The 25762-nt window shown below is 45.4% G+C and overlaps 1 protein-coding gene across 2 annotated transcripts; it reads left to right on the forward strand.

Moving 5' to 3' along the window:
- Nucleotides 1-1945: 1945 nt before the first annotated feature.
- DGAT2 (diacylglycerol O-acyltransferase 2) lies at nt 1946-24045 on the forward strand. Of its 2 annotated transcripts, XM_062511747.1 has the most exons (8): nt 1946-1985; nt 9184-9303; nt 10268-10375; nt 11189-11259; nt 18756-18960; nt 22026-22200; nt 22879-23081; nt 23891-24045. In XM_062511747.1, the coding sequence occupies exons 1-8, from the start codon at nt 1946-1948 to the stop codon at nt 24043-24045; spliced, it is 1077 nt and encodes a 358-aa protein (XP_062367731.1). The 2 variants fall into 2 exon arrangements, with proteins under 2 accessions (XP_062367731.1, XP_062367725.1); XM_062511741.1 differs by lacking the exon at nt 1946-1985 and having other exon boundaries at nt 9090-9303.
- Nucleotides 24046-25762: the final 1717 nt, after the last annotated feature.

Genomic DNA, 25762 nt, shown 5'->3' on the forward strand with positions numbered 1-25762 from the left:
GAATCGTAGATTTAAGCTCTCCACAGCAGAAAATAAGACTTTTTTTTTTTTTTTTCAATGAAACACACTGCTAGACATGTCTCTCTGGGCCAAAAAGTGGATATTGCAGCAGCATCTCCAGAAGCAACTGGAAAAAACTGCTGACACAGCTAGGCATGATCCTGCTCCCACCCAAAAAACTAGTCAAAAGTTGAAGCATTCTCAGGGCTATCAGTAGTGATTGCTACCTGTCCTCTGCACATGAGATGTCCTCTGCATGCTCATTACTTTCCACAGGCTTTTCTTTGAGGGATGTTGAAGTGCTTCTTAAATACAGATTATTCCAATTTCTCCAATTTACAGAAAATGCATCTGAGATTAGGGAAGAGACAGAGGCCTTTGCCCAGAGGTATAGCAAAGTGTCTCCTTTACCAACTTACCCAGACATGATACAGTTATAAAGAATCTGGTTTAATGTCATGGGAGCTGGGACAAACCCATCTGTCCCCAGAAATCTCAAGTGGCAAGTGTAGCAACATTAAAACCTTGGACTCAACCTAAATGAGACCCTATTTCTAATTGATCAGTTGAATAGACCTTTAAAACATGTTGTTAGATGAAAATGAGGCTTGGTCAGTGGTTCAGACATTACCTGCAGGTTATCTTAATGAAAATTATATTTAATGAAACCATTACAGCTTCTGTTAACTTTTAAAGTTTTCATTAATTCTATTTTCATTAAAATTGATTTAAAAATGCATCAAAATTACTATTTTCTCCTTTCTACTTTTTGTCTTAATTTAATGATTCTTCCAGGACCCCAGAACTCCTGGAGCCAACTGGGGAAGATAAAAGCAGCCAAGAGTGGGGTGGGAGAGCACTTGAGCGAGAAGAGGGCCATGGTGTCTTAAACAGCCCATCACTAGAAGAGGAATGGGGTGATTCGCTCCCTGCCAGTGAGGGGGGAGAATGGATTGAGAGCAGCCCTGAAAATGAGGACTTGGGGGTGGTGCTGCTGGACAAGAAATTGGATATGTCCCATTCATGTGCTCTGCCAGCCCAGAAGCTCCCATGTGCTGGGCTGATCCCACAGTGTGGGAGCAGGGGAGGGAGGATTCTGTCCCACTGCCCTACCCAGGGGAGAACCTCACCTGCAGAGCTGCCTCCAGCTCTGGGGTCCAACATCAGAAGGATGTGGAACTGCTGGAGAGAGTCCAGAGGAGGCCATGGAGATGCTCTGAGGGCTGGAGCCCCTCTGCTCTGGAGACAGGCTGGGAGAGCTGGGGGTGCTCATCCTGGAGAAGGATCCAGGGAGACCCTAGAAAGCCAGCCAGTGCCTAAAGGGGCTCCAGGAGAGCTTGGGAGGGAATTTGGACAGGGGCCTGGAGGGACAGGACAAGGGGGAGTGGCTTCCCACTGCCAGAGAGCAGGGTTAGATGGGATAGTGGGAAGAAATTCTTCCCTGTGAGGGTGCTATGGCCGTGGCAGATTTCCCAGAGAAGCTTTGGCTGCCCCATCCCTGGAAGCGTTCAGGACCGAGCTGGATGCGGCTCAGAGCAACCTGGTCTAGTGGAAGGTGTCCCTGCCCACGGCAGGGTGCTGGAAATGGATAAGTCGGAACGTTCTGTGCCAACCCAAAGCGCCCTGCCATTCTGTAAACCAGGGCATGAAACAGCTTGTAGAGGGGGCGGGCCTCCGCTCGGTCTCGCCGCTCCCAAATCCCTATCCCATGCAGAAACCCTCATCGCCGGGGTCAAGAGCTTCCCCCCACCCCCAGTCTGAGAGACCCGGGCTGCCAGCCGGGCCGGGCCCGCCCCTGCTCCCTCCCCCTTCCCCTCCTCCTCTCCCGGCTATATATGGATACGCGGCCGGAGTCGCTCCTACTTGCTGGCTGCACCGGCGCTCTGCGGCGTGGTGCCCTTCTCCATCCCATGGCCCTGCCCGAGTCCTAACCACGCTTCCCACCATGAAGACCATCATCGCTGCCTACTCCGGGGTTCTCCGAGGTACCGGGGGCGGTGGGAAGGGCTGGAGATGAATCCTGGTTCCCGCAGGGGGATGCTGGCGGGGCGGAGCGGCGTCCCGGTGCTGCGGGCTGGGGTGGGAGCAGCACCCAAACACTCAGCTTTATGCTATTCCTCCCATTTTTTTTATGGCGGCAGGAACGTTGTTCAGGGGGAATGAGGCGGGGGAAGAGCCATGTGCAATGGCGGGGAGGCAGCTGCAGCTTTTCCTGGGTCGAGGATTACAGGTCTCTGCGCAGGTTTTGTGTTCAGGGGCTCGGGGTGCGCTCCTGGGGCTGTTGGAAGTGGCTCCTGTTGCTCCTGCGCGTTTTGCCAAGGTGTGCGAGCTGTAGTGAGTTCGCACCTTGGCAAAATGTGGGCGTGGGACACTTGCGTATAAACGAGTTTTTCCCTCCCCCCCCCCCCCCCCCTTTTTTTTTTTGTCGTGGTAGGAAGAGAAGTGTTATAGTTTTATATCAGCACTGCGTGGCTGATAAAGTTCAGCTCTATTTTCGTAGAACCATTTAGCTTGGAAAAGGCCTCCTTAGCGAGTCCGGCTGTTTCATAACGCTGTGTCCCCCCACACCTACATCAAGGAGAGAGCGGAAACATGGCAACATGTTGCTATTTTTGCTGTTTTGTAATGAGGAGCTGAAGATTCGGCGTTCAGCAGGGGTTCCGTGGTAACCAGTCCTGCCAAGCTTGCTTTAGCAGCCCTGCGTGCTGGTGAGTGACTTGAGGGAACGGGAAGGGGTGTTAGTGGCTGGCACCCATGGTGGGCAGAGCTGCTATAGACACCGAACACACTCCCCTCCCTGTACGCTGGAACATGTTGGTTAAAGGCTTTGGAGAGACAGTATAGGACATCCCAAACCACAAGCTACCTTGCCCGCTCGTAGAGGCGTCTCAAAGGTTCCTGCAGGAAAAAAAAAGGCAGCAAGTCTAAATGTTTTGCTGGATAGAGTTTTGCATCCCTTCTGCAAGGGTGCTTGGCTAGAGAAGGGTCAGGATTTGCGAACAGTGGGGAAATGTAGTTGGGCCATGATTTGCCTTGTGATTTGTGGAGGGTCCTTGAGTGATTGCTCTGTGTCATGAAACTGCTAATACCTCCTGGGATGAAGAGACCTGTGAAATGGATTTATTAAACAAATCATTAGCAGAGCTGAAAGGACATGAACCTGGTGAATTAACCTCTGAGGTCTTGCTTTTGCACTTGTCCTGCCCAGTCCTGGGTATAGAGCTGCTGGTGCTCATCTCAGCCAGAAGGATATTAGAGATTGATTTGAAGGATCAGTTGTGAACTGATTGAAGACCTGCGTGTGTTTCCTGTATTCAGATCTGTTTCTTAAAATAACTTTGCTTGCTTGCACGACTAGCAGAGGACAAGTTATATTTTCAGTTGAGAGAGGTCATTCTAATTAGCAGCATGTGCACTGTTATACTGAGAGTTAACTGCAAACTAAGTACAGAGACTAAATAATTCAGGAAACCTATAAAATATGTAGGGTTGACCTGAGACCTCAGCAGCCACCCTGTTGGCACTGGCATGTTAATGATGGATCTAGGACACATGCATAATTCAAAATGGAGTGTGGTTTAGGGACAGTGATTGGCCTCATCTCTAGATAATCCTGATTAGTGATGGAAAGCTGTCTTAACTCTCTTAAGGTCAGTTTTCCTCTGAGGCACCTCGTGGGGATCCTCTAGTGATATTTCTGCTTTTTAACTTAATTTTCCTTATTTCTGCTTGGGGAGACTTGGGATGTTGCCTTGGTAACTGCAACATCCGCCAACCCCTTGCCAGTGCTGTAGCCTGCCTGGGCAGGAAAGCACAGGACTGGCTTCAAAGCCAAATCCAGGTGCCTCCCAGAGAAGCTCTGACTCAGACTGGGTTTTGAGGATAGAGATGTGGGACCCTGCAGATGAAAACTGACAGAGGTGATGTGGTGTAGACGTTCATTCATGAGACCTTATGTACTGCTTGATCATGTTGGATAGCCTCTCCCACTACAGAGGATATGCAGAACAAACCCACTAGATTTATTTTTTTTTCTTACCTCCCTGAATATGATTTTTCCAAGTATCATGCTTGTGCAAAGGGCTGACTTTGGGGTGAGCATCTGAATGGCTCATACTGTCCTGTAGTCTTACTGCTTTCCTGGCATCTGGTTTTGTCCTGGTGCTTGTAAAATTTGGCTGAATTAAGTCTGATCCTATTTAAACACAAGCAAAAAAAAAAGAAAGCATCTACCTCTCTATCTATCCCTGTATATATGCAGAGGAATAGAATATATATGTATATATGCAGAGGAATATCCTTTGGTATCAACCCAGTATTGTAAAAATCAGAGCAGATCTTGGACCAATACCTAGGGTTGGATGATGCTCTGATATACCTGGTCAGGTTAGGAGAGGCTGTGGTCTCCTCATCTTGACCTGCCCCACTTTGGCCATAGGATGCCCAGGAGGTCTCTTCCTTCTGTTTGGCAGGGCAGCAAGGAGGTCTGTCTCATCCCTCTTTGCTGAGGAAAGGTGCCAGTGTTGCTGGAACACTGAAAGACTGTCCTGTGCTGAAGTGTTTTTTTCTAATGTTGCTTCATCAGCCAGAAGTTGGGTGGAGGAAGGTGATTTTTGCTTAGGTTTACCTTGGAGTTCATCTTACACCGCATGTGAGGTTTACCAGACCTCAGTTCTGCTCTGGGGTGGGCAGCCTGGGAGCTCCTGTTTTGGGAGAACAGGATCAGGACTGGCTGCAATGAGGTGTTTACTCTTGACAGAGTTGCTTGGGAGGTGGCGGTCTGGGCTTGCTTATATGAAACCCCTCTTTGAGGGCTCTCATGTGCTCTGGACACATTGATGAGCTGTAGTAGGATGGGTCATTTTCTCATTTCCAGGCCTGTTCAGTCTTGCTAACTTAAATCTAAGCTTGTTGGCTGGTCTGGGACAATGGGGTCTTGTGGGTACATCACTTGTGAGTACTCACACGTGAGTGTGGAGACTGAGGGCTGAGTTTAGTGCTGTGAGTAAGTGCACAACTAACATGAGAAGTGTCATGACAGATAGGTTTACTGGGTCTGGAGAATCCCAGCTCCTTTCTAAAAGAGCTGATAAAAACTTTTATTTACATGTGCCTGTTAACAATGCTGTTGATCTCCACTTGTAGATACAGTGTACTGTAGATAATATGGGATTGAGTAGCTTCCTGGGACAGGAGCAAACTCTTCTAAAACTGTGTACAGGGCAGGATAACTCTACTCTGTGCTGGTTACTCATTGTCACAGCAGAGCTGGTCTGTAGCTGGACAGAGGTATTTGGCAGAAATTTGGGTTAGTTTAGTTTGTTATAGAAGAGAAGTAAACAAGTCTCTGGGTGGGCAATGATAGGTTGGATTTAAACTTAAAGAGGAGACTTCTGCTGATTCAATTTTATCTTGGATACAGGTATATTATTAGTCAGGAAACTGGGTGGTGTTGAGACTCTCACCAATCAATTGTCTAAGCCTGGGAATTTTGAACCCTTTATAAAAGATGGTTTAGAACAATGAACCAAGTTGTTTGTTGCATGGTCCTCAGTGAGTCGTGTCTGTCTCCAACCTATGACCTCACATAACAATTATTTTCTTAACAAATTGTTTACTCTATAGTGAATATACTTGTGCTTGGGGCACCCAGATAAACCCAAGACACAAAAGAGCTTGTGTTGCTCAAGGGGTTTCACAGGTACACCAGTGTGCTGTGTGGGCTCTTGCTCTTGCATGGGAAGTTGAGGCCTTCTGAATATTCCAGTACTGGTCTGGTTTTCTTAGCTATCTTTGCTATGCTTCCAATTTCAGCTTCTCTGCTAAATCTGTAGCTCAAAATGTCCATTTACAGCTAATGCTTTGATGGCTCTAATACAGTTTTCCTCTAAATAAGCTATGTGAGGCAGTTTAATTCTTGGCCAAGAATTAACACACTAATTTTCTGGAAAAGGTGGCAGATGAAGATTGGCTTTAACAAGGTTTCAGTGTATTTTTAACTATATGTAACACTTGTACTTCTCAGTTAATTTCTTCGGCTTAATTTAAAGTAAGTCCTGTCAGCTGGGTTTTTCTGGTGTCCAGGTGTGAAGTCCTGTTTACTTCCACTCGTGGGATCTTTGATTCTACTTCCCTGCCTAGATAAATGTTGTTTGTGTAATTTATCTGAAACTGTGCTAGAGGAACACCAGATGCTGAGTCCATATTGCAGGAGTCAAATGCTTGGTCAAACCATTTGCTGACTCCAGGATCTCCTTGGTAGCAACTCCTGCATTTGATGTTAAATGGAATTAAATGATGGTGAGCCCTTAGGAGGAAGTATTTTCTCTAATGGACTGAAGTGTCAGTTCTGGGTTATTCTTCTGTGGCTGAGTGCCAACCCTTCTTTTCCCCCCATTTCTGTTGACTTGTCAAAGCTCTTCTGCTCAGTGTCTGGTTCTCCAGAGCATGGAGGGTCTTTCCAAATTGCCTCCTGACTGCTGAAGCTGAAAGGGGACAAGGCTTGCATGGGGAGTTGAATACACAGTGTCGGGTCTGACATGATGAAAAGGAAGCTCAGGACTGTGTGGAAAGGGTTGTGTTGGCACTAAAATCTGTAAATGCCTGGTTGATGAAATGGGTTAATCTAGAGTCTGCAGGCTTGGTGCAAAGGTAGACCTGATGGACTTGCCAGGTTGACTGACCATTCCCATGGTCCTTTCCTTTCCTAATGGGCATCTTTCATTTCTTAACTGGGAATCAAGTATTAATATTCAGGCCATGGTAATTAATGACTTTTCTGGTGTGGCGAATCTTATTCTCTTTGAAGGATATCTTTGGTTTGAGCAAATAACTGAGCCAGGACACTTGTCCAAGGGCAGGTACTTAGTGCTGTCTCCCAAACCACTGCCTTCCCTCTGTCTGCAGGAGTTGAATGTGAGTTTATGTGGCTCAAAAAACAAGCTGACAGGTTGACTTGTGCTACCCAATACTGGTCTATTTACAGGGCTGGCAATGCCTACTATTTGTTCAAACATCTAGAAAATGCAGAAGTACAAATTCCCATCTAGAGAGATAACAGTTCTTCTCTTTGGGAAGAGGGTAGGGATTTAGCTAATCCAAGGCTGGAGTGTTGGGTTTATGCAGCCAAAGAGGTTTGGTAGTGTAAATGAAGGTATGGGAAGAAGAAAATTACATGGGGCTGGGCTTTTGTTGCGAGTCACAAATAATCTGTAAGACTTTGGGCTTCTTTTGAGGACATAGACATATGCTAAGTGCTTTCTTTAAACTTGTATCTGGTAATCTTCAGTCTACATCAAGCCTGTCCACATGCAGTTTTGTAAGGTTTTTGGGATAGCAGGTTCCTGGAGCTGTGGCCCCTCAGCAAGAGTTGAGCAACCTGATCTAGCTGAATGTATCCCTGCCCATGGCAGGGCATTTGATTGAGATGAGCTATAAAGGTCTATTTCAATACAAAGTATTCCAAACCCAAAGATTTCTTTTACCCTTGAACAGGCAGCTGCCATTGTAAAAAATGAGTGAAGTTTATCCCTTACCCCAAATTTTGGGGATTTGCTGCTAGATTTTTGCAGCATGGGGTTGCTGAATCTCACTGCTTTGATACTCTAGTGTGGCAAGTTAGTGCATGGTGATACTTAAACTCAACATATTCTCCTGTCCTGCTTCAGAAACAGAAGACCTACTTGCTGGATTCATTCTTAATACTGCACTATATTATCTTGTAAAGAACTGCCTACAGCTCTAGCTGCTGCTTCAACCTGGATTAGTGCTGCAGGTTTTGGTTTACTGGTGGTTGTAGTGGTATGATCTAATCCCAGCCTAAAACTTGGTCTGCATTGAATAATTAATGCCCAACACTACTGGGATTGTCCATGTACCATGGACTAAGCAGAACCAAGGGTCTGAACTGGGTGGTCTGGGTCTAAATTTAGACTGCAGCCTTTGGTATGGCTCCCCCCCTGAACATTGCCAGGGATGAGGCATCTTTGGGTAACTGTGCCAGTGTTTTACCACCCTCACAGTAAAAACTTATTTTTTGACCCTCATTCCTATGAAACAGTTGCTTTACATATTTAAAGGATGTACCACTGAGAGTATTGTTGTAGAAACTAACAAAAATCCTAGTGCCTGCTTGTACCTAGAGAAGCTATTTGCAATCACTTTCATTTGACTGTGAACACTTGCTATGCTATTACACTAGCAGGGTCATATCTTGTCAGTAAGAAGTGAAACTATTCAATGTAATAGCTTCTTTCATAGTCCTAATAACAGGCTGATCCTTAAATACAAAAGGAAATAAATACACATGAACGTGATTTGTATTTTGGTCAGTGCTTGTAAATAAAGTGAAGGAAACCCCACTTGCAAGTGCTTCCTTCCAGAGGCTGAGTGTACTGCCGAAAGCTGCCGTGGGTGGTTCTTCATATAGAAAGCAAGCACTTTCAGTGTTTTACTCACTTCTGTTTTGTTTTTTTTCCCTGCTTGAATATCTGAAGCTTCTACTAGAGTGGCTTTCAGCTCCTTCCTTCTTATTTTCTGCTTTAGGAATGCTGATAGTTTTCCTTACTTGTGGAGCTGTGGATCCTCAGGGTTTTATGTTGAGGCGTTGCTCAACTAGCCCTTGGGCTGTGCTGAGTAAGGCAGGAGCACAGAGCTGTCCTTGAACAGCTCTGGGAGTTGTGCAACAGGCCTTGAGAAGGGTGGATGAGAATAGCTCAGACCACAGCCTGGTGTCTGCTTGCCTGTGGTTTGAGGCAGCTGATCTTTATCTTACTGTGAGCTCACGGAGTTCCCTCTTACCAAGCACCACTTCCAGGAACTGGCAGTTTGAGGTGAGGGTATGTGTTAAGAACACGTGTTAACATCCTCTGCATTTTTATGGTCAAGTGAACGGAGGCTTGCTTGGGTGGGTACTGATGGTTACCCATTAATCCCCCCAGTATTCTGAAAAAAGCTGGATGTTGGCACATGATAATTCTTCTTCTTCCAGGATGCCCAAACTCCATGGAAAATATTAGCTTTTAGTAAGCCTTGCTCTAAAAGCAAACTGCACATTTATCTGAAACCTCTTACTAAATAAGCTGGACTTGATGACCCTTCCTTCTATAATTCTGTTTCAAAGGAGAAATATTCTTCCCTTTTCTCAGTGTGCAAATGTAACTTTATTTCTTTTTCTTTCTTTAGGCACAGGATCGAACATTCTTTCTGCGCTGCAGGATTTGTTCTGGCTCTTGAAATCCAAAGTAGAGAAACAACTCCAAATCATCTCAGTGCTGCAATGGGTTCTCACTTTCCTTATCATGGGTAACACCTTTTGGCCTAAAGCAAAGGGGTTTTGGCTGCAATTCTGTGTGAATTTTAATGCAAAAATGCTTACTTTTACACAAGTGTTAATTACTAGATGTGTACTGCAGCAGTGTAGCTCCTGGAGTGTGTTGATATTGTAAACCAGTTACATTGATATTTTCAGCTATAAAGGACTTTTCCTGGCTCTAGAAAATCATAAGAGCTATGGAAAGACTGACTGATGTTTAGCTTGTGCCTGTGTCTACTGTGCAAATGAGGCTGAAATTATTGGAAATGTCTTACCTGGCTTGCTCATGGGAATATCCACAGAGAATTCTTAGAAGCAGCTGGTAACTGATGCAAGTGATTGCAACAGGAACGTGTTCCTCTTGACTTGGGTCTCTTTCCAGGAAGTACCAGAGATGGGCAAGAAATGTTTGTGTTCGACCAGTAAAAGAGTAAAGCCTGTTTGTCCCTTGGGTACTAGGATTATCTGAAACCTCAGGCTGCTCTCCTCCATTGGATTGTTAATGATTGAACTGGAGAATGACTGCTCTCAGCATCTGTCTCACTCTACCTACCCAATGTCATTTGTGGGTGGCATCCTTTGCACCCTGGTGGGATGGCTGATCTAGAGCTGGTGTGACCTGTGGGAGATGTGTGTAGCTGTGGGGAAAAAAACCCTTAGTGTGGGCCACAAAGAAATCTTAGTGCTCATCAAGTCTGGTGAAGCAGCTGCCCTACCTGGAGATACAGGAGATTCCTGGAGGCACTATTAAGGGAAGGTTGAGGTTTTCCAGAGCTCTAGAGGAAGCTGCCTCGGCCCTACAAAAGGGGTTTTTAGCCAAATCTAGTTCAATTGAGGATTAATGACATCAGATTGAGACTAAGATTTCAGCACAGAAGAGTCAAAAGGCAAGGGGTGTAAATGGAGACCAGTACCTGATGCAGCCTTGTTTTCTTCTTTCTTGCACCTCTCCAGGTATTGCTTGCACTTTAATCCTCATGTACATACTGTGCACAGATTGCTGGGCTATTGCTGCTCTATATTTAGCCTGGCTGGTATTTGACTGGAATACACCAAAGAAAGGTAAATATTGCAGAACAGATCCTTGTTCTTAAAGTGTCCCTGTCTCAGTGTTTGTACAAAGAAGCACTTCCTTGTAATGGATGACTTCCTTTCTTAGTGGGACTTCAACTGAATCACTGACCAAAAGCATTATTCAGCGAAGCATTTACAGCCCTCTATATGAGCACAGTGACTACAGGTTTCATTGATGCGGAGGGCAATGTAAACTTAATATTCACTACTATTGTGCTATTGTTGGCTTTTACTAACATATTTATAAGGCATAGGTTCTTCCTGTAGTTCAGAAAGGTTGTGAATCTTTAGATCTTTCTGTCCTCTCCAGCTCTTGCAAGGTTCAGATTGTGATGTGATGGTTAAGATGTGGTTCCTCTATGGAGGAGTTGCTTCAAATTAAGCAGAAAACTTAATTTCAGAAAAAGACCCCCCCCGAAAAAAGCCTGTAGAAGCCAGCTCTGGGAACCAGCAGTGGTAACAAGATTTGGCAACTACTTTTATAGCCAGATGAGCAAGTCCTCCATTGCTTGAAGATGACTGGAATCATCCAGGGTTTTGGCCTTTCCCAAAGGTTGAATCTGAGTGTTTCTAGTTTGAATTGTAGGGTTGTCTACTGTGAATTTGTAGTCAGGCCCTAATTTGCTTGAAGTACCTTGTATTGCAGAGTGTGCCCTGATTTCAGTGAATGATGCAGGTGTCACATGTGGAGGAATGAAAGTCTTGACTCCTCTAGTGAGACAGCAGTTGCTGGAGTCCTGGCATTTTGATGGACAGCCATGTGGAAAGAGCTTTAAAAACATGATTCATTTTTCTCAACAGGGGGAAGAAGGTCCCAGTGGGTGAGAAATTGGGCCATATGGAGGTACTTCAGGGATTATTTTCCAATAAGAGTAAGTAAAAATTTAACTCTATACCCTGGGATTTAACTGCTTTAGTGTCTTGTACTGGCATTAGTCTGTGACACTGAACTGTAAGCAGGACATGGCTCAGCATTGCCATACATGTTTGTGGCAGCTGTGATTAGAAAATCTGAAGTGTATCACTAGTAGTGGCAATGTGGCTGCCAGAAGCTGCTGTTTCTAGTGTTTTTACCAGATTCTTGGAGGCAATATGCAATCCTTGTTCTCCAGCTGCTGGAGACACTGGCACAGGTTGTCGCAACAAGTGGTGGCTGCCTCATCCCTCAAAGTGTTCACAGCCAGGCTGGATGGGTCTTGGAGCTCTGTGGCCTAGTGAAAAGTGCCTCTGCCTATGGGAGGGAATGGGAATTGGATGATCTTTAAGGCTCCTTCCAATGCAAATCACTCTGTGATTCTCTTCTGTGCTGCAGCGGTCTTGTGTAGTGCCTGATCTTAACACTGTTCCCCTTTCATAAATCATAAAATCTAGCTAGTTTTTGACTGTTTCCCAGTAACACTTCTGCTCTGGGATGTATTGGGCCAGAATATCTGGGACCCCTCTTCACCAAAAGTTTTAGCACTTCTCAGGGGGCAGTGAAATTTGTCCTCAAGTCTATTTGCTTTGGAGAAGTGGTTTTTCCTGCAGAGGGAATAGCTTCAGTTCTCTAGCTTGTGACTCGCTCACTACATACTTGTATTTTTCCTGCTGGTTCAGGCACATTGCAGAAAGAGGACAGGGCTGCCAGGTTGCTCTGGGACCACAGAATTAGCTGGATGACTTGGAAGGGAGCAGGGGTCAAATTCGGCTAGCAGGGAACTCGATCCCTTTGGAAGGGCACACAGCTGAAAGGACTATTATGTAAGGTTGTTGGCAAGTTTTATTCAGCTTGAGTATGAGGGAGGGACCTTGATATGGCTTCTGAGCTACCTATCCCCAAGATAGTCCAGCCTCAGAAGGGAACAGGGAATCCAATTCCAGCAGGATGCCAAAGCAGCTTAGACTGGGTTCTTCCTTTGCAAAGTCACTTGAACTCTCAGGGTCCCTGAATGTGCTGCTGGTGAACAAGCCTTTTGTTGTACTCTTGGAGACACAGAACCATTTAGGTTGGAAAAGACCTTTAAGAGCAAGTCTGACCATTAACCCAGCACTGCCAAGTTCACCATGAAACTTGCTGTTGTTAACAGGTAATTCTTGGCAAGTCTAAGTGTACATGGAAAAATTCACTACGCCTGCACAAGCTGAAAGTCAGCCTGGGTCTCATGGCTGACACAGAACTGAGCAGGGTCTGCTGTTGAAGATAGGTCTCAGACGTGTTGGGTTCTTGTACCAAGTCCTCAGTGCTGCACTAAACACTGCTGCCTTGGATGTTGCTGAGGTGGGCTCTGTTATGATGGGGACTTGGTTCCAAAGGGTCACCTGTAGTGCTGGTTCTGCTGTTCCATCATTGCTTTGATAGCACATTTATCCTTGTCTTCCTGGAAATACGCTCTGCAGAAGCCCTGCAGGTCAGATTCACTGTGGATATTAAAAGTTTGTCAAAGAGCTGGGTTGTTTAAGTAGGTTTAGAGATGAGATGGGGTAGATAAACTAAACTTTGCAGCAGTTTTAAAATAAATACTTGCTAGTACACATAGCCTGTTTGTGTGTGTAATTCCTTTGCCACTAAGGGGGAGGAGTTGTGCAAGGTTTATGGAGTCCACTGGTAATTCACATGCAAAGGGCAGAACAGGAGGGCTGACAGCTGGAAGATTACTCCTGCACATGTTTTGGGGGAACAGCTGGCTGCAGGGCTAGTAAAAACTGCTACAGGGATCTTGGGGAAGAGAGGTGCTAGAGGTGGTTTTTTGTAGTTATGGGACTGATGCATGGACAATGCATCAGTATGAACAATATCTCTGGATTTTAGGAATCGTACCAAGAACCAGAGTGCCTTGAGCATGGGAACTCCTGGGTTAAAGTAGTTAACTGTTCTTGGTCAGGAGGGAGATGGGTCTACAGAGGATAACTTGTTTAAATGTTCTCTCTGCAAAAATCCCTTTTACTGGATCCTGATAGGTGTAATGGCTCAGTAGGGCTTGGTTTGTGTCCCAGGCTTATGGTTTGTCAGGGCAGTCCTCTGCTGCACCTCATCCTGTGCCATGTGTTTGCTGAGCACTGCAAGGACAGATCACACCAGTGACAGTCACACTGGTGCCACTTGTGATGCTGAACTTGGCTGCAGCAAAGTCTGCGCATCGAGCTATGGTAACTGCATCCATGCCTGCACAGGTACCAGCTGTGTTGGGCTATTAGTTCAGATTTCATTCACAGAATTACAGTACAGTTGGAAGGAACCTTAAAGCTCATTTCATTCCACCCATCTGCCATGGTCAGGGATACCTTCCATTAGACCAGATTGCTTCAAGTCCTGTCCAGCCTGGCCTTGAGCACTTCCAGGGATGGGGCAGCCACAGCTTCTTTGGCCAATCTCTGCCAGGGCCTCACCACCCTCACAGGGAAGCATTTCTTCCTATTTGGCTTGCTGTATTAGAGCAGCTGCATGAGAATCAAGCTCTGCTTCAATGTTTGTGCTGAATAGGCTGGTCTCACTGGAGTCAGCAGTGCATCCCAGGCTGAAAGACCAGGACTACTGTACCCATACCTGGAGATATGAGGTCATGTTTTGTAATACCAGGTGGATTTGGAAAGCAGCCTGAATCTGGCTCAATTACTCAGCATGAGCAGTGATTGGCCACATTCTCTGGGATTTCATGTAGCTGCTCTGACAGTAATAAGCAATTTTAGGGCACTAGAAAATTAAGCTTATCTGCTGTTTAATGGCTGGCCTTGTAAAAAGTGGCTTAAGCTAAGCAGCACGTGAAGCAGCTGAGGAATGTTCCAGTGAACTGAGTCCTGGACCTGAAGTGACAGGTGAAGCCCAAGCCTTTGCAGCTGTATGCATGGGGCTGGGCTGGGGCAGACATCATCTGCATGCACCATCTCCATCTCATGCTGTTGATCCCAGCAGCCTCCTGAGCACACACTGCTGATCTGAGGGTGTTGTGCTGGGAGTGCCATGATCTAAAGGTTTTGTTTAGGTAAAGAAGCTGAACATGTGAACATCTTCATGTGCAATAGGACTTCGGGTAGCCAGGGCTTCAGAGCTTTCACTCACCTTTGTCAGACTGTGAGCATTTGAGGTGTGTGCAGGGGGACCTGCTCACTGCAGTGGGAGAGTGGGCATCTGGCCAGAGCAGGAATTGCTGCCAAAAGTGTCTATTTCCCCCCCCCCCCAATTTGTCTTGTATTCTGTGTCTTGGCTAAGTTCCTAGCAAAGCTCCTCCTTAATTGTTGTGCATGAGTTAGAGAATGGAAATAGAAGTGTTTGATTGCTCTCTAACTTATAGTAGTGGAAGGCATTCCAGCCTGTGACAGGGGGTTAGAACAAGCTGAGACCTGAGCTTTAATGTCCCTTCCAACACAAACCATTCTGTGAATTTGTGGTATGTCTAATACTGGGAGCCTGATTTTGGGGGGGGGGGGGGGGGGGGGCATGGTGGTCTTTGCATCCTGGTTTGCACAGCTAGGAAGGTAAGATAATTTTTTCCCTAGTGTTGCTGGGTGTGATGGAGTTGAGTGCAGTTCTTGGGTTGTTTTGCAAGCTTACACGCTCATGAGACTTGCTTGGATCTTGCAGGATGAGCTCTGGTTTTCTGTTCTCTGCATGCTTCCATAGTCAGTGCTGCTCAGCTCCCACTCAGACAACTGATTTTTTTTTTTTCCCTCCTCTTTGGCTCCTGGTGCTGAGCAGCAGTGGTTCCACAGTCCCCTTTCTCCACTACTGAATGTACCACTGTTCCTAAAAATAAAATTGGCAATATGGTTCTTTAAGCTGTATCTGGCACTTAAATATTAACACTCATTTCTTTTACACTATTGCACTGGCTTACTACTTCTATAGGCTGGATTAGTTCTGTGTAAAGAAATTTGTTATTATTAGACAGGTGGATGAACTTTACTCCCAGAGAAACAGGTTTGGTCTCTAACAGCAGCTGGGAACAGGTGTGTTAGTGCAATGGGGTGAAGGTTCAGCTTCACTTCCAGTACTGATTGTCTGGCTGAGATGAAGCAGGGATGTGCTGACTCCGCCTCATCATGGGAGCACCAAGGCTCCAAATAGCTGTTTGGGACTGGAGAAGACCTTGAAGGCAAAAGAAAAAACAAAACAGTTGGAGGCTCAGAACAGAGTTGCAATAGTGTTGTTCAGTGACAGCTAGAGCAATTCCTTGGGGCAACCTGATAACACTGTTTGTTTCCCAAGGTGAGGGGTTCAAAGAAGCAGCACTGAGTGATCAGCCTCCTGAAGAGAGGCATGGAATCACAGAATGTTTTGGGCTGGAAGGGACCTTTAAATACATTCTAGATCCAAAGCCCCATCTTGTGCACTTCACTGTCTTCACTCTTGCTTGAGTCTAGAAATACATGATTTACACTACTTCAAAAATTCCTGCTTCTAGATTAAATTTAGGGAGAGATTAAGGTATTGGCAGGTCAGATGCTCCCTGGGCTGAGTTTATGTACTGGCAGTTTCAAGGCCTCCACTTGCAGAGAAGTGCCCAATGCTGTCTGATGTCTGTTGGTCTTAGGCTCCCTGGTTTGACTTGGGTGGAAGAACACATAGAATCACTAAGGTTGGAAAAGACCTTGAAGATCGAGCCCAACTATTCCAGTGCCTTTTGGGTAATTTTTCCCTAATACCTAATCTAAACCTCCTTTGGTGCTACTTGAGGCTGTGTCCTCTTGTCCTGTCACTTCTTACCTGGGAGAATAGACTGACCCTCACCTGTACCCTCCATGTTTGCCTTCTCTGAGCCCTTGTGTTATAGGATAGGTGTAGGGGACAGTGGCAGCCTGCATGGGACAAACAGGGGAAAAGCACATGTGTATGAATACCAGGCTAAATCTCAGCCCTTCTTCTTTGCCATTGGTTAGTTGGATCCCTGCATACCCCGTGCCCAGCTCCTGCAGTGGTGTGGGTGATTGATTGTCATAGGTACTGCCAACCCTATGGCTCTGTAACAGGAGCTCTTGGGAAACATCCACAGCGATAAGGCTGCAGCTTGGCTGGGGCTCCTATGAGGTATCCAAGCAATGGGCTCCACTGGGATCTTGGTATCCTTGCGTGTGGTGGAGGGACTGGAGCAGGAGAACAGTGTGTCTTCTGTATATGTGGCTCTGCCAAACTCAACATGCAGGTGCCTCGTGCTCCAGAATGACAAGGACAAACCCTCTTTCAGCTGCCTTTCCTATAAAAGGAGCTGTGCTTGGTGCAAGTGAGATGAGGCTTGGAAATTGCCACTTTGCTCTCACAGGAGCTGTAAGGAAGGCGTGTCTGCTGCTTGTCCAGCCCAAGGCATGTTTCTGTATCTACCAGGCCTGTAGTCAAAAAGTCAGACTATTGTCTAGATTGTAAAAGTCCCTTAAGATCTTAAAGTCCAACCATTCTGCCGGAAGTGCCAAGGCCACTGCTAATGCTTGTGCCCAGGTGCCACATCCACAAAGCTTTTAACTCCCTCCAGGGATGGGGAGTCTACCAGTGTCTGGATAGCCTGTTGTAGAAGTCTCTCTACAGCTGAGCAAGAACTGAGAGATGGAGGGGTTGCTTACCATATCACTGTTTTTTTCCTGGAGATTGGTTTTTGGCCTCTAGTCTGTTTCTTGTAACTGGTCAAGGGGACAGCCCTCCTACCCTGGGAAGTGAAAGCAAAGCAATCTACTAATTGGGAAAGAAGGGAAAGGGGATGAAAGAATGACTTGGTGTAATACAGGCAATGGGGCTCTGCCGCAACCACAAGCCTCTGTGCCCTCTTCTGGGAGCTCTACATGACCTCAGAGCCAGAGGAGATTGTGAAGGGGGCCACTCAACTTGCAGAATGTGCTGCTGCACCATGCCTGTATCACAGCCACTGTTTTAAATGGCATAGGAGCTGTAGCTTCATCTGGGGGCAAGGATGAGAACTGGGAGGAGGGAATCAAGTTTCTGGGCATGTTGCTTTAGTGTGTTGCAATGGTACTTCAGCTCCTTGTAGTGTGATCCAACAGAATGAACTTGCTTAATGCCAAAACAGTTCTTGTCCAAGGCAGCGGGGTGGGTAATGCTGGTGTGACATCTTAGAAATCAGTGGGTTTTTTTCCTATGGGAACTGATGCAGAGTGGCCTTTGCATTTACAGTTTGAGGGATGTGGTGCCAAAGCTTCAGCTGGTAGGTCTGAGAGCTGCTGGGGTGTTGCAGTTGGTAAAAAGTAGCAATACTGCAGCCTGAAAAGAGGAGATGCTTACATTAGATATTAGGAAGAGATTGATTCTTAGGGTAGTGAGGTTCTGGCACAGGTTGCTCACAGAAGTTGTGGCTGCCTGATCCCTCCAAGTGTTCAAGGCCAGGATGGACAGAGCTTGGAGCATCTAGGTCTAGGGGAAGGTGTCTCTGCCCATGGCAGAGGTTTGGAACTGGATGATCCTTAAGGTCTCTTCCAACACTAACTATTCTAACATACTGGAGAAAGTTAAATTTGATCTCTATTTTTGTAGGATGATGCAGCAGCCCTGCTGTGTTTTGTGCTGTGTGCTTCCTCAGACTGCATGTGTACTGCCTGGGGAAAAATGCTCTGACACATGGGATGCTGCTGCTACCTATAGCATCAAAAAAGCCCCTTCTGTCAGTAGTGGTACCAGGGAATGGGTTGTTCTGTGCTGGCTAAGACAACCATGGGGAGTCTGTGCTGTGCAAACAGAGGAGTAAACGGTTAGGAATATTGTACAGCTTGAAAACAATATGATGGCAACTCCTAGAGCATGTGCTGCAGGAATCAGAGGTGGCTTGAGGTGTCTTGTTGACCCTTTGGCATTTAGGCCAGAGCAGAACCACGTAAAAGGAGGGATAGTTTCCAGTAGTTACCACCCTTCTGCACATTTTACCACTTGGAAGGTGGCCAATGGACCCATTAATTGGTTGGCTCCTTTTTTCAGGCATTAAGTGAACTTGCTTCTGCTATGAGGGAGGGATGTTTATGCTCTTTCTTCCTCATACTGGGATCTGAGCCACTAATGTGCTGGGAGAGGGCCTGGAAGGAGGTGTAGCTGTGGCCACAGGACTGAAGGACTTGGTTGGTTTGGGCAAGAGGGTGTGTAAGAATTCCTTAAGAAGGAATAGAGAAGCAAAAGACCCAGGCTGCAGCAACCCATGCCCTGTTCCTACTTGACTGGCAGGCTTCTTGTGTCCTAGAACAGCCTGTTTACCCCACTCCCTGTGCTCAGGAAACTGAAGTCTAAATGGGTGCTCCTACCAGAACCTCTGAATTCCAGGAGAGCCCATACATGAGCTCTTAGGCTGTTCTCCCTGGTGGGAAGAGAGACAAAACCTGGGTGATTGCAATTTTTTTTTTCTTCCATTTTTGTTTACTATCTGAAAATACCCATCTTCATTTGAGCTCTTTTTTCCTTTCCTAGCTGGTTAAAACCCACAATCTGCTGACCACCAGGAATTACATTTTTGGGTACCATCCACATGGCATCATGGGCTTGGGTGCCTTTTGCAACTTCAGCACAGAGGCCACGGGTGTCAGCCAGAAATTCCCTGGGATTCGACCATACCTTGCTACCCTGGCTGGGAACTTCAGGATGCCCATATTGAGGGACTACTTAATGTCTGGTGGTAAGCACAATCACACTCTGCCATCTCTGCTCAAGCTCTTGGCTCAGAGCTGTCTTCACTTCTTTCAAGAGAAAAGCTCTGTGGGAAGCTCACGTAACCACTTCCTGCTGGTAGCATCACCCAAACGTTGTTTTCATATAATTGTCTAGAGGAAGCTGTGAATAAATGTGAGAAATCCTGTCTAGTGGAAGGTGTCCCTGTCCCTGGCAGCAATTTGAACAGGGTGTTCTGTAAGGTCCCTTCCAACCCAAACCATTCTGTGATTCTGTGAATATGACTAGTTTGGGCTGCTCCTCTCTGTTCATACTTAACTCTAGGATACTCTTGTCCAAAAGCATAAAGACATCTGACACCTGTAGTTGTGGAAGGTGGAGACGTGGAACCAAGTTGTCCTAGTTATTGTGTGAAGGTACAGGAAGAAGTTGCACTGACTGAAGGTACTGAAGTAACCATGGCCAGCTCGGCTGCTGGGCTCACTACCACAACTTGTCACACATCTGTTTCATGGTGGTGGTGGATGCTGTCTGCACCCAGTCACACTGCTGGGTGCCTGCCAGGGGTAAAGAGTCTGAAGTATAGCAGGATACCAGCTCTTCAGAGAGCCCCTTCCCTGAAAGTATTCTTGTAGGTGGATCACATGGATTATGCAGTGGTGATTAAGTGTGCTGAATTACATTAATACATCTCTTTTAATGGAGCCCAGGATTTTAATGCTGGAGGGCTTGTAAGTTACAAATGGGCAGAGGAAGCAGTGTCTAAAATACCAATCAAGTGTTCTTGGCATGGCCTGAGCTTCCTTGTTGGAGCAAGGACACGTGTCAATTAGAGGGAGGTAAGGGAGTAACACTTAGACTGATTTGAACAATTCAGTAACCTGTTTGCTATTTCTGGAACTGATTAATCAATCAATGACTTTAAAACAGATATCTTAAGTGCCATGGCTGGGAAGACAATAGGAGACCTGACTCTGACTTGTTAGAATTGACTATTTCTGAGATTACTGTCTTAAGTGAGGGAGAGGAAAAACTAACTGGATCTGGTACTGAAAAGGTTTGTCCCTATCTAGAAAGGGCAGTATCTCAAGCTGGTTTTTATCTTCCTGTACTGATGTTAGTTGCTGTGTGAAGTCCATAACTTGAGAATTCACAGGACAGCAGGCATATGCGAAGTTGGGATCTGTTTTCCACTCTGTCACATCTGTAAATTTAGTTGAGTTGCTTAAGTTTCCATGCAGCCTTTTTATATTTTAAAAAATTATCTTAAATCTGTTCAGTATGACTGGCAGACAAGTCTTGTGGCCAGCCAGAGCTGCTTTCTCCCTTTTGGAAGGAATGTGGGAGTAGACATTAACAACATCACTGCTGGTTTGGCTACTGCTGAGTATTATGCTTAAACCAGAGGAAAATTGTGCTTCCTCTGTTCCTAGGTTCTAAGCAATACTATAGGTGTGATGAAGTTAACCTTCTGAAAGCCCTAATTTGTCTTCACTTTCCTATACTAGAACTTAAGGGTGTTGATGCAAAGGCCTTAACATCACTTGGAAAGTGCTGATAATTCCCTCAATATTTTTCTTTTCCTGTGGACAAACCACTTCCATATGGAATTATAACAAATCCTAACACTGTACCAAGGCACGTAGTTGGTTTATGTCTAGTATGAATTCTTAATTTTACAGCCTACTAGAGGTTAAGGTACAGCAGGAGTCCTATAAGGCATGAGGGGTTGACCAGAAAACCCTATATACTGTGTGAATGTGCTAAAGAACAGAATTTAGCTGTTGCCACTCATCTCCATGTCTCACTGCACTTTCTGAAGGAACTATTCGGTGCTGTGACCAGCAGTAATCTCCTTCTGCTAACAAGTGTGAAAGAGCTGAACATAAGTGTATTGCCAGGCTTGTGTAGTCAGCGTGAGCCTTGGTGTGGAGAATGGGGCAAAGTTGGAACTTGGAGCAGTGAATATAGTCTGAGCATTTCAGAGGAAAAATAGTCAGAGATGTAGCTGTGTTGAAAGAAACTAATTCTTCATCCTCAACGCAAATGTGTTCTGCTCTGTTCTTATCTGGAGCTGGGATGGGTGATGACCCTGATGCCCAGGTAGACATCAAGGCTGGCAGACCTGTCCTGTCTAAGTCCCCATGGCCTGTTCATCATTTAGTTCTTGGCTCAAGCAATTAATACAATGAGTATAATAGAGCAATGACCTAAAGTACTCAGATCAGATTTGTGTGATGGGAATGTAAGTGATGACATCCCACTTCTCCTTGGCTTATTCTGGCCAAAAAAAAAGAAGCAGGAGCAAGCTTGGACACCAATTGTAGGATAAAAGCAAGAGTTTAAAGAGCAGAAAATCAGATTTCTTCACATTTTTAAAGCAATACAGAGGAGATTAAAGGTGCTGTCTTGGGGTTTTCATTTCCCTGGAGTAGGGATGAGTGTTTTAGGGCAGATTGCTTACTAGAGATGAAGGGGGGTCCTGTTCTTTCCGGTGTGGAATAGAGGGAATGACCCTCTGAGGAAAGTCTCTGTGGACTTGCAATTTACAGGAGAGTGTAAATGTAAGAACTTCATATTATTTCAGATCTGCTTTAAAGCTTTGTCCATTTATTCCTTTTGTATCATTATTCTCCCATATCTATTCCACTACCGAGTTTTACTGGGGAATTGGTCAATGTCAGACTCAAATCCATCAAAATAGCACAACTGCTTTCTTCCACACCAAAAGTAAACCAAATCTTACTGTGAAGTTTACATGGAGGGAGGATGTCTGACACCAATGCATTTGATATCACTAGGTATAGTAAAATCTTCTCTGAAATCTTTTGATAAAGGAAAATTTTTGAGAGCTGATGTTTGTGGAATTTATGACCAAGTCTAGTGTTGCCAGGTCTATGAACTGCTTGTTTAGTTGAGGAATAGTTTGCCTGCTAATACCACTCTCTCTGACTACAGGGAGGTTGGACAACTTAACCTGCAGTTGAGCATAAACTTTGTGCTGTACGAGAAGATCCTGAAGTCACCAGCGAATCTCATAGCATAACCCTTGTGTCTGTCTCCTTAACCCAGGTATATGTCCTGTGAACCGTGACAGCATAGATTACATCTTGTCCAAGAATGGCACTGGCAATGCCATCATCATTGTGGTTGGAGGGGCAGCAGAGTCCCTGAACTGCACCCCAGGGAAGAACTCTGTGACGCTGAGGAACCGGAAAGGATTTGTGAAACTGGCTCTACGGCATGGGTAAGGGGCAACCTCAGTGCTGGAGCACTACGGCTACCATGTGGAAGGTGCTTTTTATTTGAACAATTTGGTCTAGGTGAAGATGTCCCTGCTCAGTGCAAGGGGATAGGGCTAGATGGACTTTAAAGGTCCCCTCTGCCGAAACCATTCTGTGATTCGGTTCCCTGAAGCAAGTGATACCTTGGAGGGATTCTTCTTTCTGCAGTTTTGCTGTGTTGTGTGGATGTTTGCCCAGACCATCAGACATGAGTATCCTTTGGCTTCTGCCCCTGAGCAAGGTACAGGGATAGGGGGATTGCTGGGACAGCAGGAAGCTTCCAGGGCAAGGAGAGGCAGTGTCAGTATGGAGTGATGACCTGTGCAGTCCCTCTGATCCTCATGTGTCTGAAAGGAGATGGCCACCAAAAGTAGGAGTTTAGTATATATGGAAGCATGTCCAGTGCCTGACTGCACGATGTTCCACAGGCCCATTGTCAGTACAATTCTGATGTATGCCTTCAAAGTATATCTGTCATGCCAAGTCTGTCTGGCTTATATCAGTACCTTGTGCCTCAAAAAAGGCTCTGGGCAATGGTACCAGGAACTGTGCAGCCTGGCAGAACACACAGCAGCAAGTGTGGGGCTGTCATATGAACCACAGTCCAGGTGGTAGAGTCCAGAATCTTTCTGTCTTTCTAGAGCGGACTTGGTTCCTGTCTACTCCTTTGGGGAGAATGAGGTGTACCAGCAGGTGATCTTTGAAGAGGGTTCCTGGGGAAGATGGGTTCAGAAGAAGTTCCAGAAGCACATTGGCTTTGCTCCATGCATCTTTCATGGCCGTGGACTCTTCTCCTCCAACACCTGGGGGTTGTTACCTTTCTCCAAGCCCATCACTACTGTTGGTAAGCTTTTGGTGTAAACATGCTGTGTGCCTCTCTAGGTAGCAGAATATTTGAGCCTATGCTGTACACCTGCTGTAGTTTGGTTTTGGAGTCTTGACTATAAAATGGCTTTCCCTTCTATATCAAACCTTCCAGCAAAACTGAAAACGAGCTAGAAGAGTTTCCAGTGGTTAAAAGCCTTTAATCAATGTTCTGCTTCCAGGCAGTTCTGCAAGAGTTTTTTTGGTTTGGTTTTTTTTTTTTTTTGGTGGTGGGGGGGATAGGCTGTAGCTCTACTTTCTTGGCCCTTGCATACCTAAAGTCAGAAGCAACCTGGCCCCCCATGCTCCAGTGGGATGCATGTCTGACAGTTGAATATTAAAGTCAACCCTAAAACTTGCATTTGAGTCTTCTAACCCAAAGCAGTGAGGCTTTGAAGGAGAGGGGGAAAAAAGGTCAGCTTTGCTTTTGTGGTATGTATGGGGGAATACATTAGAAGATCTGAGTCTTGGCTCCTGTTAACTGAGGAGAGATTTATCACTTTGCTGTAAAGAGAAGGGGGACTTCCTAACCACCTTGAGCAGTAGAGGCATTTGTGTTGCTAAAGCAAATCTGGTATTGCTGCAGATGTGATGTTTGTCCTTGTTGTGAGACTGTTGTTCTTCAGAGCCTGGTGAAACTGGGAGGAATCAGGCAAACCTTTGCTGTAATGACAAACTGTGCTGTGCCAGAATGGTTTTGCTGAACTACCATAGCTGTGTCCATAGAGGACAAATATCCAGGTTGTAGAAGCATTAAAGCTAATGTGGATTTGTCCCTTTTTCTTTCAGTTGGAGAGCCTATCACTATCCCCAAAATTGATAATCCATCCCAGAAGGATGTGGACTTTTACCATAGCGTATATGTGGATGCCCTGATCAAACTCTTTGACAAATACAAGAGCAAATTTGGCCTGCCGGAGACTGAGGTCTTGGAAGTCAACTGAAAGCCCTGGTTCAGCAGCATCTCCTCTTCTCAGAACTGACAAATCTTTTCCAGGAGTCCAAGTTGTCATTGTGTACTTGAAAGCATGTGTGGGTGTATGTATCCTTCAAAGCAAGTGTTTAAAGTACTGCTAGACCACTTTAAAAATAATAAAGAAAGGCTTTGCTTTAGAGAAATCCCATTACAAACATCTTTTTATAAAAAAAATAGCACAACTCCCCATTACTGTGAGGATTTGGAAAATGATTGCCTTTGTAATCTGCTGTATAATGCTGTTGGATCACCAGCAATGGATTAGAAAAATTCCTACAGCTACTGTAACCATAAGCACAAACAGTTTTGGCAAAGTAGGATGCATCTGGTTTTCAACCTAAAAAGCAATAGGTTGATTTGAGCAGCATGGCAGTTTTAGAAGTGTTGCACAGGAACCCTGCTGAGACATGTTTATGTAGCACAAGAGTATTTCTGCTTTGGAAAAGCCCTTTCTGGTAGTACAGTTGGGCTGCCAACCCCCCTGGTGTGGCATCTATGCTTGATGGTGCAGGAAAAGAAGTGGGAAGAGTCAGGTGAACCTTGATCCATTGTGTAGTGGATGATTTTGTGGCTATAAATTGACCACTGTGTTTGAAATGTCAGTTTAGAAGCATGTATGTCCCAGGTGCTGCTTGCACAGAGGCTTGTAGCTGGAAATATGGGACTTCTTCATAGCCACAAAACTCCAAGAACAAGTCCTTGGAGCTGTGGGATGGTGCAGTTGTGTAGCTCTGGTGTTGCAGACCTCTAGGGTAGCCCATAGGGGTAAATGCAGTGCAAGTGCTTTGGATCCCAGAAGTATTTGGGAAAATCTAGAAGTAACTTCTGGCCTGAAGATGGCTAATTACTCCATCCAGTGAATGTAAAGGAGTAGCCTTTGCACACATAGGAATTAAAGTGAGCTACTTTTAAAAGTATTTATAAACTGTTTACGTGGTTGTTAACATTGCTTGTAGTGAGATTTCTTGAGAGTACAATTTGTGTATGTATAAACCTGAAACACTGCACTACTTGCATGTCTGACCTGCCTTTTCAACCATTCAATTGAGTGTATCTTGAGCTCTTAAATGTGCCTTTCTTCCATGCAAGAGGATGGTACTTCACATTCCTGGAATCTTGCCTCTAAAGACAAATGTTCATCTGTCATATTTGATAGAATATTGTATTACAGAGTATTAATTTTTGTACAAATTTCTAGAAATAAACTTGGGCAAAAATAGTAGGCTACTTTGGTCCCTTCAGTGTTGCAGGGTTTATGGCTGATATTACAGCAGTAGTTTGTATAATTGCAGTTGTGCCTTTTTTCCTATGGGGAACAAAACAGTTTGTCTCTAGAAAAGCAGACTCACACCAAAATCGCATCTCTGGAAGTGTGTAGTGGTGGAACTGGCAGAGTTAGGTTAAGGGTTGGACTTGATTTTAAGTGTCTTTTCCAACGTTAATGATTCTGATCTACCATCTTCCTTCTTCCTGCATGGGGCAGACAGGATAGTTTAAGCGGATCTTTGTAGTTTAAGGTTGGGGTTTTGCCTGGGAGTGTACAAGGAGCTGAGGCAGGCTCCATCGGTGGACCTCTTTCACTGAGCAGATACAGAAAGCCCTATTACTCCTTACAGCAGATTACTTTGGGTTTTGTTGTTGCCTAGAACAGAAACTGTTGGATTGCATCCCTGATCCTCAGGTGA

The sequence above is a fragment of the Cinclus cinclus genome, chromosome 2 (genome assembly GCF_963662255.1).
Source record: "Cinclus cinclus chromosome 2, bCinCin1.1, whole genome shotgun sequence".
Lineage (NCBI taxonomy): Eukaryota > Metazoa > Chordata > Aves > Passeriformes > Cinclidae > Cinclus > Cinclus cinclus.